A 15,042-nucleotide genomic window follows, 5' to 3' on the forward strand; every position below is an offset into this window, starting at 1 on the left:
TTTTGAGACAGTATGGCTATGTAGTCTAGGCTGACCTTGAACTCTCAATCTTCCTGTCCTAGATTACAGATGAGCACCATCAATGGGAACTAATAAATGCTTGAAGACGGGAAGCTAAAGCATCCCACAAAGTCCACCTGGTTACTCCTCTCAACAGCTAGGGAAACTGCTGCTAAGATTGGGAACGGCCCCACGGCTAGCGTCCCTCCGCACAGCCCTGCTAGAATTTCTGCTGGGCCCTTTTCTCTTAAATTCTTAATGGCAAGAATTACAGGGCACTAGGCGGAGGGTGCTTGCCCTCAGGGTGAGTCACAGTGACCTCTCAGGAGTTTTCCCCAAATCATCCCCGCCTAGTGACGGGAAAAAGCCTGAACCTCTAGGGGCCGCAGTGTCACGGGGCCGCAGCCCTGCAAGCGCCCTGAAAGTCCGGGGCGGAAGCGGGAGCGGAGTCCTCCCACACGTCTCCTCCAGCCCTCGGGCCACCGAGACGACGGGGCAGAGGGTCTCCTTGAGCCGCCGAGGCCCCGCCCCCTCCTGCGCCTCCAGCGGAAGCCGGAAGCAACAGTGGGCCCTGCTAGCCCCGCGGCTGCGAACTCGGTGGTCTTGGAGGCTCCGCTGGATGGGGGAGAAGATGGCGGAAGAGGAGTGAGTGGGCTTTTCCCGGGCGGCGGAGGCGGCAGGGCGGGGCCCGGCGGGTGACAGCGAGCTTGTGGCCCCGCCAGGCGGAGCTCCTTGTGCACGTTGTCAGGACTGACCTTGCCGGCCCCTGCGAGGAGGGCAGGATGGGTGGGGGGCAGGGCTGAGCAGCCTCTCCGAGACGTCAGACCTCCGGCTGGGGACCGGCTGCCCTGCGCAGGCCGCAGGAGCGGTATTGCACAAGCCGTGACCCACGGTTCACCGGCCCGGTTTCGGATCGCCCCGCCTCCTCCAGGAAGCCTGCCGTTCCTATCCCCCGTCCCACTCGCGCTTCTCTGTAACCTCCGGTTTTCGTGTGTCGCCTTCACTACGTTCCATTCATTCATCACTAGGGGCTGTCAGCTCAGGTGCAGGCCCGAGGCACATGTAGTAAGGGGGCGGCCCGGAGCTGCCCTCGGGGAGCCTGCAGTCCAGTGGAAAAAGAAAGCCACGCAAGTAGACAAGGTTTCCTTCAGACCCTGCTAAGCCTGCGGGTCAGGGCTGGGGAAGGTACTCAGGAAGAAGTGACATTTGAACTGACACTTGGATGAATAGACGGGGTGACATCAAATTCAAAAGCCGATTCAAGAAAAGTTTAGCGCTTTGGAGTGACAGAAAGACAGACAGGTGGTTGGACCACAGAGAGCACCCTGTCCCTGGTGGGGTGGGGAGGGGGCTGTGTCCTCTGCGTCTTCCTGAGCAGAAAACCAGTTAGTCCATCTCCATACTTGCAGGGCTCATCTGTGGCACATTACGGATGCCATGTGTGTGTACTGAGTTTGTGAAGAGTAACAGTGAGCTCCTCACTTGGTGACTTCTTAGGTGTATTTGGCCAAGTGGATGAATGCCTGGTCATTGCTCACCTTATGCGATAAGGGCATCTGCTGTGTCCCAGGCACCGTGCTAGGCCTCCAGCACGGAGCAGAAGAGCTGATGAGTAGCCCAGTGATGCAAGTTAGGGTTTGAAGCTTGGGTCTGCCATTGACAAACTGAGATGTTGGTCACATTATGGAACCTGGAGAGGTGGTGTGTTCCCTACTTCCTGGAATGAAGCCAGCTCAATAAGTACGAAGTATTTAATCACAGTTACAATGTTGTTACATCAATATTGCACTAGTTCATAATCCCAACAGGATGTGAGAAGAAAGTGTAGGTGCACAAGCTGTAGGGTTGGATGAATTGGGATGGGGTGGGAGAGTGTTACAGATATCCTGAGCCTTTGAAAGCTGAGGATTCTGCAAATTATCATAGGGCATTCTGACTAGATTGGGCAAATTCAGGTGGCAGAAATAATCCCAGGAAAAGAAGGATGTGACAAGACTCCAGCTGGCCCCCATCAGGTGTCAAAGGGCAGGCAGCATCTCCTTTCTACACTAGCCCTGCCTCTTCCCTTATTTTTGTCCTCTAGGTAACTATATTCAAAAGCACCTGAGGCCACTGTCCCTGTGCTATGCAGACTGGGGTCTCATCTCTTTGAGGCCTGCCCACTTTTGCCATGTTCTCTTTCTGGTTTAAGGTGTGTGTTGATACTTCAGGGCCCCGTTTCCTGGATCTAATTCTTCTTCTGATGTTGTTCAACAGGTTCTCCAATGCCACTCATGAGGGTTTCAATGTCACCCTCCACACGACCCTGGGTGTCACAACGAAACTGGTGCTGCCCACCCCTGCCAAGCCCATCCTTCCCGTGCAGACCGGGGAGCAGGCACAGCAGGAGGAGCAGTCAAGTGGCATGACCATTTTCTTCAGCCTCCTCGTCCTAGGTGAATGTGGGCTGGGGCTGGGAGTGTCTCTACTTAGGCTTGTCCCACTGTTTACGTGGCCAACTCTTCCTTCCATGGGGTTTTCATTTCAGGCACAGAGGGCAAAGCCTCGGTTCGTAACTTCAGCACAGGGTCCTCCCTTGCCTTTATGAAACTGAAGATTCTAACAGTTCCAAGGTCCCTTACTGCAACACCTTAGCCTTTGCAAGCAAAGTTACAGACCTTTTGCCCTGGAAAGCTCTTGAACATCTAATTTAGTGGATTTTAAATTCTTTTCCTAGGAATGTCTAGGTGTGGGTGTAAGGGTGTGTGAGTGTGTGTGTAGGTGTACGTACGTATGTGGTGGATGTGTGTTTAGGTGTATGTAAGAGTGTGGATGTGTGTGGGTGTACATAGATGGTGTGCAGGTATTTGTAGAGATGCATATAGGTGTGTATAGGTAGGTAGGCATGTATAGGGGTGTGTGTGTGGGGGTAGGTAGATGTGGGTATAGATATTTGAGGGTGTACATAGGTCTGTGTAGAGATGTGTGTATGTAAGTAGGCAGGTGTATATAGGTGTACATAGGTGTATGGGTAAGTAGGTGTATGTGGAGATAGGTGTGTAGGTAGGTCTGCGTATGTAGAGGTAGTTGTGTGTGGAGGTGTACATAAGTGTATGGGGAAGTAGGTAGGTATATAGGCGTATTTGTGTGAGGTGTGTGTGGGGTGGCAGTGACAGGAGATATGGGAGGTCTATGTGGAGGTGTGTGTGTGGAGGTGTGTGTGTGTGGAGGTGTGTGTGTGTGTGGAGGTGTGTGTGTGTGTGGAGGTGTGTGTGTGTGGAGGTGTGTGTGTGAAGGGAGGTGTGTGTGTGGAGGTGTGTGTGTGTGTGGAGGTGTGTGTGTGTGTGGAGGTGTGTGTGTGTGGAGATGTGTGTGTGTGTGGAGGTGTGTGTGTGGAGGTGTGTGTGTGGAGGTGTGTGTGTGTGGAGGTGTGTGTGTGTGTGGAGGTGTGTGTGTGTGTGTGGAGGTGTGTGTGTGTGTGTGGAGGTGTGTGTGTGTGTGGAGGTGTGTGTGTGTGGAGGTGTGTGTGTGTGGAGGTGTGTGTGTGTGTGGAGGTGTGTGTGTGTGTGGAGGTGTGTGTGTGTGGAGGTGTGTGTGTGTGTGGAGGTGTGTGTGTGTGTGGAGGTGTGTGTGTGTGTGGAGGTGTGTGTGTGTGTGTGTGGAGGTGTGTGTGTGTGGAGGTGTGTGTGTGTGTGGAGGTGTGTGTGTGTGTGGACGTGTGTGTGTGTGGAGGTGTGTGTGTGTGTGGAGGTGTGTGTGTGTGTGTGGAGGTGTGTGAGTGTGTGTGTGGAGGTGTGTGTGTGTGTGTGGAGGTGTGTGTGTGTGTGGAGGTGTGTGTGTGTGTGTGGAGGTGTGTGTGTGTGTGGAGGTGTGTGTGTGTGTGGAGGTGTGTGTGTGTGTGTGGAGGTGTGTGTGGGGGGTGGCAGTGGCAGTGACAGGAGGTAGGGTAGGTGTCTACCTCCTGACCTGAGCTTCAATCAGAGCAACATTTTGTTCATTATATTTATTAGGCTTCCATGTAAATATTTCATTTAGTTAAAGGGCGTTTTCTGCTGAATGAAGGATCAGACCGTTGTCCCAGTGTGCCACTGGTCTCTGTCATTCCCATTAACCCTGTCCCTCTGGCACCTGTGCTCTTGTTTTCTTGTGCAGTATTTTTGTTTGAGTGGATTCATTCTCAAACCTGAAGTCTCATTTTGTTCACCCTCCTCCTCTAGTGAGTGAGGAAATTTAGGCCTGGTGAGGTCAAGCTCATGACCCCCCTGGTGGATGGGAGACTAGAGGCTGTTCCCAGGTCACCAGACATTAGGAGGTTAAGATAAGGGACAAAAAAATTGAATGCCTCCATGAGACAGCAGACAATAAACAGCTGTTTGGGACATTAAGAATCCAGTTTTTTTAGCAAGGAAGAAAGGTCTTAGAGCTCAACCCATGTCCAGATGCTTGTTCCAAAGTGAGGTTGCTGCATCCTATTCACTGCTTTCCTTGATGATGCCAAAGTAAACTTTCAAATTAGACTATCTCTTTTGGGGGAATAAAAGGTAGAACTGGATTTTGAATATTTCTATACTGTCTGTCACAACTGGTTTTTGAGAAAAAGTATAACTTCTTTCACATTTGTATTCAGACTGTGGTAAATAGTCAAAGAATTTTAACAATGTTTGAATTTTATTTGAAATCTTTGTCTCGTATTTATTTATTTATTTAGGATTTTTGAGGCAGGGTCTTCCCTAGGCTGTCCTCAAACTCACAACCCTCTTACCTTAGACCTTGGAGTGCTGGGATTATAGGCATGCCTGGCCTGAGTTTTTAAAACTTTTAAGCTAAATACTGAGAAAGGGCACACATCAGAAATGTTCCCTGTCCTGTGTAGATTTAATACAGCCCGGTCATTTTTTCCCTGTACATGAAGTTGAGTTCTGTTTCTAGTGGATTACCTCAGCAATTCAGGCCTTTTTGTTTTGTAGACTACAAAGAGGAAAGCAGTTCTTTCCTTGATTAAGCAATCTCCAGTACCCAGAGTCTTCCTGCAGGGCTGAAGACATTGTTATTAGTTCATTACATTAGAGAATACATTGTTATTAGCTCATTAAATTAGATAATATAAAAGGCAGGCCTGAAAACACTTTTGTAGTCCTTGTTTCTAAGGTTCTGAAAAACATAAACTAGGCGTTCGGAGTAACTTTCAGGGTGTGGTGTGCATTTAAGATAAACTTGTGCTGCAGACCACGAAACAGGCCTCAGTAATGGAAGTCTGCCCAGGGTTGGTTAGTATAAAGTTTTGTTTCTCCGATAGTCTCCTCTTCAGACAGCATGAAGGTAGACTCTAGATTCGCCCTGATGTTGGACGGATTGGGTTTACCTCATGTATCCATTGGCCTGTGCACTTATGTGTACGAGTGAAGTGGAATGTTGATTTTTTTTTTTTTCAGCAGCACTGAGGTTTGAACTCAGGGCCTCATGATTGCTAGGCAGGTGCTCTATCTCTTGAGCCACTCTGCCAGCCTTTTTTTGTGTTAATAGGGTTTTGAGCAAACTATTTGCCCATGCTGGCTTCAAACCTTGACCCTCCTGATCTCAGCTTCCCAAGTAGCTAGAATTACAGGTGTGAGCCACTGGCATCCAGCTGATGCTTTTCTTTTTTTTTTAAATATGGACTGCATCACAAATTTACATGGCATCCTTGCTCAGGGGCCATGCTTATCTTATCTGTATCGTTTCAGTTTTAGTATATGTGCTGCCCAAGTGGGCCCTGATGCTACCTTTTTAAGTAATTTCAAAGGCATTTTTCTCTCTGATTTTGTATATTATGATCATTTGTTTCTGATTAGATGTCCAAACAGTATAAATCTTATATATAAAAAAATACTGTTGAAAGGTAACTTTGTAACTCTTAAATACTGCACGTGGACTGCAGTTAATTGAAAGAAATTAGTCCAGCGTTTATGTTAGACCTCAGGAACTCCTGACCTGGGCTTGTCATCTTCGTTTGCAATTTCAGTAAATGTCCCGTAAGGATGTTATGGTAGTATAGTTTGTCCCCTTGGCTAAGGTTACTTTAGACTTTTAGACGCTTCAAATCAGTGGGCTTGGATTTAACCCTTGCTGATCTTTGACTCCACAAGAAGCAACATTGAGTCATGTTACTGCCTTAGAGTTAACAATTAACATCACCTGGCACACACGTTTTATGAGCCATTAAACTTAATGGACTTATTAAAGTTGGCACGTCTGTGTTTTAATATATTTACCATAATTATCATTTCCAGCATGAAGAATGCTGTATACACCCTCCCTACCACACAGAGGGTTTTAGCTCTTACTCTCTTCCCCCCCAAGAGTACTTGAAAACATGCACTTGTGTGTTTCTGTACATATGTACATTCATAAGCACATAAGTGCCATTACATACCTGGCTTGCAGGGTTGTATATCTGTATATCTTGCTTTTGCATCTCACAGAATGTCTTGGTGATTCTTTGTTTTTTTAGACAGTGTCTCTCTATATATATCCCAAGCTGGCCTCAAACTTGCAGTTCTCCTGCCTTGACCTCTCAAGTGCTGTACCCCCACTCCTAGCTCTACCTCATATTTTTTATTGTAGTAAAACAAAGGTAAAACTTCCTTTTGGTTAGGAAAACGCCACTTGCAAAAGAAAGCTCACGAGAGACTGTCATGTCCAGCAGGCAAAGTTTAATGACAGGCTGCCCGTGAGAATGGCACAGCACCGGACGCAGAGGGGGTGTTGTTTTCATGGCTGCCTTAGGTAAGAGAACGAGGAAGTGGTCACTGTGAAATTATTTTATTTTTTTGCAGTATTGGGGGTTTGAGCTTAGGCCTATACCTTGAGCCACTCCAGGAGCTCTTTTTGGTTATGGGTTTTTTTCGAGATAGGGTCTCGAGAACTGTTTTCCCTGGGCTGGCTTCAAAGTGTGATCTTCCTGATCTCTGCCTCCTGAGTAGCTAGGATTACAGGCGTGAGCCACAAGCACCTGGCTAAAACTTACATTTAAATAATTTTAAAGAATACAATCCAGTGGTGTTAACTGTATTCACAGTGTGGTGTGTGTACCATCACCACTGTCTATTTCCAGAACATTTCCATCACCCCCTCCCTCTAGCAACCACAGTTCTGCTTTCTGTCTCTAGGAATTTGCCTGTGCAGAATATTTCCTATAAATAAAATCATACAGTGTGGCTTTTGTACTTGCTTATTCACTTCGTGTAACGTCTTCAAGGTCCATGCATGTGGTAGCTTGTGTTAGAATTCATCTTATGACCAAGTTCTAGTCCACTGTGTGCATGCCTGCATATGGTCCTTCCTGCATCAGTTGATGGACACTGGCTGTTTCCACCTCTTGGCTGTTGTGACATGCTGCTGTGAAAGTTGGTGTGCAGGTTTTGGTGTAGAAGTGAACTTTGATTTCTCTTGGATATATATTGACCTGGGATTGGATTGTCAGAGGAATGGTTGCTCTGTTTAAGTCTCTCAGGAACTGCCCAACTGGTTTCCACAGAACCTGCACTGTTTTACAAGGGTTTCTATTGTTGCTGTTTTTAATTACAGCCATCCTAGTGAGTGTGAAGTCGCACCTCATTGTGCTCTTGATTTGCACTTCCCTGTCACTACTGATGTTGAGTGGTTTCATGGGTTTATTAGCCATTGTGTTTCTCTTCTGGAGAAATGTCTGTCAGGCCCTTTGCCCGCTTTTAAATTGTGTTGTCTCTTTGTCAGTGAACTGTAAGACTTTATGTATTTAGGTTCTAGACCCTGTCAGACAGGATTCACAAATACTCTCCCCCTTTCTGCAGACTGTGCTTTGGACCTTCCTCTGTTTAGTGGCTGAGAGTCTTTACCAGCATTGATGAGAGCATTGATTTAGTGGCTGAGAGTCTTTACCAGCATTGTCCCTACTGATGGACAGCTTTCCTTTTGCTCTTATACTTGTAAATAGTTGCTTATGTCTGATAATAATTTTTCAAATAAATTTTTTACAATCTAGCTTGATGCAAAGAGCAGAAACGAATTCAGTTTTCTGTCTGCTTATTTGCTCCTCAGGTGTGACTTTTTTTTTTCTTTTTATTTAATTTTTCTAGGCAGTGGGCTCATTAGCCATCCTGTGTATTGGGACTTTTTTCATGGTCTTAGTATTTAATGTAGGATTTTCTAACTGGGTTAAATATTTATATTAAAAGAACATCACAGATTGATAGTTTAAAGCACAGAATGAAAAGAGGACAAGATTTCTTTATTTACAACTGTTCCTTTCTCTGGCCACCTGGTGCTTTTTGGTGGGATTGAAGAGAGAATTTGTGGGGCTCTGAGGGTGGCTGGTTGACAGCTATGCACATTGTTTAAATATTCCCTTAAAAATGAAATTATTTTTAGTACCATTAAGACAATACTGTGCCTAATGAGATGTAATTGATGGCCAGTAGGTAGGTGCCCAATAAAAAGAGACATGCATATTAACATTAGGGCTGTGGGATTTCATTTGCAATTATTTATGTGGAAGTATTTTTTTTTCCCAGAATTACTTCTTTGTGCATCTTCTTTGATGATGGAATCCCTGGGTCCTGTGGGGACAATCAGGCATTATTCCCTTTTGAGGTCGAGGACTGCTGGCAGTAGCCCAAAGGGAGATGGTCCAGTGTACCATGTTTCAGATCACAGGGCTGGGGTCAGATTCAGTGCTCAGCGCTGACAGGTGGTGCAGCATTCTAAGCCTACCTGTTCCCACGTACAAGCAAAGGAGAGAATGGATCTGACAGCCAGTTGAGAGGGCACCAGGGGTGAAAGAAGACAGTGTTTGGGATATGTGCAGCATAGTGCTGGCTTCTGAGGGACTGTTGAAGCCAGCTGGGGGGAAGGAGTGTCACACCTTCAAATCTTTTTTGATTTTCTTGTCACCAAACCAAAGGATTTACTTTTTTCTGTTTGTAAAACACCCTTCCTTCTATGATAAAAGAGAGCTGTCACATGGTAACAAAACACTGTATGTCTGCATAATCTGTTGCAGTCTATTTGTGTAAAAGCGGTTTCGTTGACCTCTTCACTGCTTAGAGTTTTCCAGCTGATAAATGTTTCAAAAGAGTCAGATCATTTCTCATAATCAGCAAAGTTTGAGTATTAAATGTCCGTACAAGGTTTTACAGCTTTTACAGTGGTTAAAAAGTTAACCACTGAAAAACAAAGTAGTCCAGGCATACAAAGACCCAGAGAAAATGTGAGAAACGTGTTACGAAATAAGACAGTGCTGGGCACAGGTGGCTCACGCCTGTAATCCTAGCTACTCAGGAGGCAGAGATCAGGAGGGTCTGGGTTCAAAGCCAGCCTGGGCAAATAGTTCCACGAGACCCTAACTCAAAAAAAACCATCACAAAAAAGGGCTGGTGGAGTGGCTCAAGGAGTAGGCCCTGAGTTCAAGCTCCAGTACCACCAAAAAAAAAGAAAAGAAAAGAAAGACAGCTCTGGGTCATTGACAATTACCTGTTGTTCTGCTCCCTTCCTCCCAGATGACCACTGTCTTGAGCTTGGTTTTTATTATTCAAAACTGGGCTTTGTAAACAGAGTCTTGTGTTTTCCCACAGCCATCTGCATCATATTGGTGCATTTGCTGATCCGGTACAGACTGCACTTCTTGCCTGAGAGTGTTGCCGTTGTTTCTCTAGGTAAGTGCTGTTGGTGGTCCTACATTGACATGTCACAGTGCCCACCATCGCTGCCAGTGCCCCCTTGACACCTGAACTGCAGCACACCACGGGGCATGATTTCACCTCACAGAAGAGGACACTAGGGTGCAGAGAAAGGGGCTGACCTCCTAAAGGTCATGTGCAAGTTCATCTCTGAGGCCTTTGACTTCTCACCACCTTGGGGCACCTTGATCTCTGCTGCTGATATGTAACTCAACCAAGGCAAGTCATTGACTCTTAGCTTATAGAATCAAAAGGGAGTCTGACTTTACAGTTTAGTGGGGAGAAATGGCTCTCTTAGTGTCAGATCTAGATTCCTCAGAGAGCATTCCATTCTACCTCACTTATTTTCTCTTTCATTTCCTGTAAAGTTGTTAGATAATTAACTTCTAGCTACTTGGCATGGATCCAGGTAATAATAGGCATGAACACCTATGTGGGGTTGAAGTGGTCAGTGAAGGAAGAAGCAGGGACTTTTTTCTATTTTCTGATTTGGGTTTGGTTTTTTTTTCTTTTTTCAATAATATTATTATTTTTTTGGTGGTGCTGGAGTTTAAACTCAGGGCTTCATACTTGCTAGGCAGATGCTCAACCACTTGAGCTACTCTGTCAGCCCTGGTTTTGTTTTTTTGAGGCAGGGTCACACTACCTAGCCCATGCCGGCCTCAAACTCAAAATCCTCCTGCCTCAGCCTCCTGGGTGCTGGGATTACAGGTATGTGCCACTATACCATGCTGTAGAAGTCCAGTTATTTTGGTTTGGGTTTTGAGGGTTTTGTTTTGTTTTGTTTGTGATGCTGGGGATGGAACCTAGGCCCTTCCAAATGCTAGGCAAGTACTCTGTCACTGAGCTACATCCCCAGCCTGAAACAGGGACTTTAAGTGGTATTAAATTTTAGGCTAGGGCTCAACCTGAGATCCTTCCTGTAAGGAGACTTTTCTTCTCTGCTTGATAAACTGCTGCTCTTTCACTCAAATAAATAAATTAATTAAAATAAAATAAATTTAAGGCTAAAACATGGTAGGGATGTTTAAGGCACAGTAACCAGTTTTCCTAAGGTCACCCAGGGCTCTCGTGAGTTTATTATGTCATGGTTACTCTTACTAGTTTCCACTTGCCTGCTGGCACTTGGTTTTCCCTATCACCACTGGCGGTTTCTACGGTGATTTGCTCTGTCTTGTTGATCTTGTTTACTGGGTGATAATTCCTTCACAGCACAGCTGTGGTTTAGGTTAGTCTTGGGAGAGAATATTCAGACTGTTCATCGGCCTCTGCTTCCCTCTCACCACCTGCATTCCTGCTGTCCTGCTCCAGAGCCCCTATGTTTTCCCTGCTCCTCCCAGCACTGCTAAGTGCCAGGTTCGGGCCTGTGAGTGGTCATGCTCCCGTCTCTTTTAAGCCCAAAGCCTCCAGGCAACATATATTTTAGGGAACAGGCACTGCTGGCTATATTGATCTTAAGTACAGAGTTGGAAGCCAGTTTTCCTCAGGGTCCTTGTTCTCCATTTCTCGTATTCCTCATCCTCAGCTAACAAGACCCACTCCTGGGGCATTCGGTAAAGGCCTAAAAAACTACTTCATGGAATTTACAGTTTGTGGTCAGTTTCACAGTTTCTTAATTATAAAAATTACAGTTAGTGTTTTTTTAAGTGTGGTGCACATGGAAATTAAAAGGGTAATTCTTTTTTTTTTAATTTTTTATTTGTTTACATCACAGGCACATTGGGGAAAGAGGGAGAGTAACCATTTGAGCCCACCTTTGGGTCACTGACATGAGCTTTACATTTAAATAGAGGAAGAATTGTGGGTAGTCCTAGGCAAAGTGTGGTCTGGTTGATTATCTCAGTTCTGGTTCTGCAGGGATTCTGGAGGTGTTATTGCTCTCGTCACTTGAAAGGAATAACCTGATTCCCATGAGATGTTTTGTTCTGCTTCAGGTGCAGCCTCAACACTGTAGGTAACTGTCCTCATTTGGAGGGTGGTCTGTCCTCTAGGCTCTGCTGATTCATTCTTTGGGGGTAGTTTCAGTCCCTTGTCATAAAGGTGTTATTAATCAGTCTTGTCATTCTGGTATCTAGAGTGACTACAAGGGAGAGAGAAACTCAGAGCAAGAGACAGAGGCAAAATGGAGGCAAGGATGTCAGGTTTCTTTACCCTGCTTTTGGCTAACTTTCGTGCCCAAGAAGGGAGTCAGTGCCATTTAGAAAAAGCAGTTTCTAAGCACCCATTATATCAGTGCTGTTGTATGAGATAATAAACACCTATTGTTTAAGCCCTTTTAATATGTGTTCTTTTACTTATAGCTAAAAGCATCTTAATACAGAACCATACCATTCGAAGGAAAAAAACTCAATTTAAGTGCACTCTAATTGGTGGGGATGGGGCTGTACACATACTAGCTCAGGTAACCAAAAAACCACAGGTAATGCTGGCTTCTGACTGATCAGGGTCAAGGCTTTTGGAATCAGTTCTCCATTTCTCAACTCCATGTTGGGCTTCACTCTCTGGCAGGATCTATGGCTGGTGAGCAAGCTCTTATCTCAGCAGTCATGTGGTGAAGATGGCTGCCTCTTCTCTCTGGCACCAGAATTGGTAGGATGAACTCTAGGTCATCACTTCAGAATTGAGGATGGAGTAGAATGGCTGGGAGTTTGCCAAAGCTCCCCGTCCTCAACATGCATTTCTTCATTGATGTGGCAGATCGTGTGGCTGACATGGGATGGGAGGAAGTCTTGCCCTGGGCTGAGGGCATAGCACAATTGGCAGAGTACTTGCCTAGCACATGGAAGGCCCTGGTTTCAATCCCCAGAACTGTGAACGAACAAAAAAACCTCGCAATGATGCTGTACGTAGGAGGTGAGGGAGAAGTGTTGAAGTTAACAGTGGTAGATGACGCAGGAGTCTGGGCCACCTGTTCACACAGCCTATCTGTGCCTCTAGACCTACACAGGGCTTACCTCTATGCAACACTTAAGTTTTACAGTGGTTTGCTGCTGGACCCACCTGGCCTGAGAACTTGGCAGGTATGACCACTCAGCTTATGAAGAGCATTTCTAGCTGAGTGGTCATTTGATGTCCCCTTTCTTAGTGCTAGAAGCAGAGGTGCTATTTGTTGTCCTTTCCTTAGTGGGGATGTTATGACCTCCCCAGAGCCACTGTGGGGCTCTCTAGGGAAGGAGTGGCCATCATCACTGGTTTACCTGCTCCAGTTTCTCAGCATCCTTCTTTACGGACCTGGCTTTCCTTTTACTCTGTCTTCTGGGTCTAAGAACTGACTGAAGTTGGGAAATAAGGCAAGAGATTGCACTTTCCCCCTGGGATGACTGACCCAACTTTCTTAGCCTCCTTTCTTGATCCTTTGTGATGATAAGCATTGAGCAGGGGACTCCACCTGTTCCTGCAGGTCAAGCCTCACTGGGCGCCTTTCCTTTGCTGGCTAAGTGTTGGCATTTTGTCCTGTAGTTCACGAATTCCATCATCCCCCATTGCTGCAAGAGCACTTGCTGCTGTTAACCAGCCGCAGGCTGCTCAGTGATGCTGAGCTGACCCTTTGCCAGCTCCCTTGTGGTCTTGCCAGTCCCGTGGAATCAGTTCCTGCTCGCCTGCTTCTTCTCCATACTTTCTCATGCCTTCCTGGCAGAGATCTGTTTCATCTCAGAGGACTGCTGCTTTCTGAGCCTTGGGAGCCTTCTCAGCGCTGCATGCAAACCACCTTGCCACAGGGCCACAGAGCAATAGACTCTTACTATTACCCTGCTTTTATCTCTATCTATATCTATATAAATATAGATAAATATATTTTTTCCTTAGTACTGGGGCTTGCTAGGCAGGTACTGCTCTACCATTTGAAGCACTCTGCCAGCCCTGTTTTGTGTTGAGTGTTTTTGAGATAGGGTCTCAAGAACTATTTCCCTGGGGTGGCTGGCTTTGAACTGCAGTCCTCCTGATCTGTGCCTCCTGAGTAGCTAGGATTAGAAGTGTAAGCCACCAGCACCTGACATGATTCTATTTATTTTTAATCTCATTCTTTTGTAATTTTTGAATTTTTGTGTATATTTTAAAATAGGACAGAATTGAGCACAATGTTTCATGCCTATAGTCCCAGTAATGTAGCAAGACCCTATCTCAAAACAGAAACAAAAGCAAAAAATATAGTACAGTAGCATTTTCATAAAATTAATAAAAATTTGAAATGAGGGTGCACTATTCAGTTCTTTTTACTGATAGGAATATACACTAGGGATTATTTCCATCTGGTGGCCAATGGTGTGATAGAAATTAATTTTCCCTGGGGCTGGCAGAGTGGCTTAAATGGTACAGTGCCTGCCTAGCAAGCTTGAGGCCCAGAGTTCAAACTTCAGTACCAAGAAGGAAGGGAAGGAGGAAGGTAGGGAAGGAGGGAGGGAGAGAGAGAAATGAATTTTGATCATTTTAACCTACTTTGTATCTCAGTCTCAAGAAGCAAAGTGCACATTTGCTAACTTAATGCTGCACATAGTTTAGTCCTGGGACAAGTCCCTAATGGATTTCCAGGTGATAATGCTAACAGCACTGTGCCATATTTCACAAAGCTTTTTAGCACCTTACAGATGATAATGTGGCCATAGGCTTGAACAATAGAACAGTCACTGGTTTTCAGATGTAACTGCTTTGCATGTAGTTACGTGTATCTGTGCAGTGTCTGCATCTGCAAAGGGAGAGGAAAGGTAAGGTTTAGCAGAGCAGAAAAAATACCCACTTTAAAAATGAAACCAGTCACCACGGACAGAGGCCCATCTGACTGCAAGCACAAATCGCGACGCTGAGGTCCAGTGTCTTGCCCCTCACACAGGCAGAAATGTTAACAGATGATTGCCCGTGTGCAGCCTTGGCAAAACTGTGGAGGTGTGAAGGGGTGCGGCCACTTTGAGGTAACACTGAAGAGATAAAAATGGCCACCCTTACATTCCAGCCATTCATAGTCTCTGCAGGTGCCCTAGGGACACACTCTTAGATTGGGTGGCACGTGCAGACATCCCCATGAAGTAGGGCTCTTACAGCAGATGGTTGACTGTCGGTGGGGGGATGGTTCAAAAGACTGTGACTTGTTTAAAAACTGGAATATAATTCACAAATCATAAATGTCACCGTTTGAAAGTGTGCAGCTCAGTGACTTTTAGTTAATTCAGGGTTTTGTAGCTTGTCACCTCTAATTACAGTATATTTTCATCATCTGAAAAAGAAACCCTATCCCCATAGGATAGGGTTCCCACATCCCTGGGAACCACAGATCTGCTTTCTGTCCTATAAGGTTGCCTCTTCTGGATGTTTCAGATACATGGAATTAATTTGTGACTTTTTGCAGCATTTTTATTGAGATACATATAACACA

The 15,042-nt window shown here is 45.7% G+C and overlaps 1 protein-coding gene and 1 non-coding gene across 7 annotated transcripts in view; one reads left to right on the forward strand and one right to left on the reverse strand.

Moving 5' to 3' along the window:
- The first annotated feature begins 475 nt into the window (after positions 1 to 475).
- Slc9a8 (solute carrier family 9 member A8) overlaps positions 476 to 15,042 on the forward strand; it is a 63,132-nt gene continuing 48,565 nt past the window's right edge. Inside the window, exons 1-4 of one of the 6 annotated variants that reach the window (XM_074074964.1) lie at positions 479 to 645; positions 2,257 to 2,435; positions 9,570 to 9,650; positions 11,532 to 11,624. In XM_074074964.1, the coding sequence (XP_073931065.1) occupies positions 620 to 645; positions 2,257 to 2,435; positions 9,570 to 9,650; positions 11,532 to 11,624 (379 nt within the window). In that variant the 5' untranslated portion in view covers positions 479 to 619. Of the gene's footprint in view, positions 646 to 2,256; positions 2,436 to 9,569; positions 9,651 to 11,531; positions 11,625 to 15,042 lie in introns of those variants that run through there. The other 5 variants (XM_074074962.1, XM_074074963.1, XM_074074961.1 and 2 more) reach the window with 5 other exon arrangements.
- LOC141423599 (U6 spliceosomal RNA) lies at positions 5,626 to 5,732 on the reverse strand. The gene has a single exon (XR_012448444.1). It is a non-coding gene; the product is annotated as a U6 spliceosomal RNA (small nuclear RNA).

Source organism: Castor canadensis, chromosome 5 (genome assembly GCF_047511655.1).
Source record: "Castor canadensis chromosome 5, mCasCan1.hap1v2, whole genome shotgun sequence".
Taxonomy (NCBI): domain Eukaryota; kingdom Metazoa; phylum Chordata; class Mammalia; order Rodentia; family Castoridae; genus Castor; species Castor canadensis.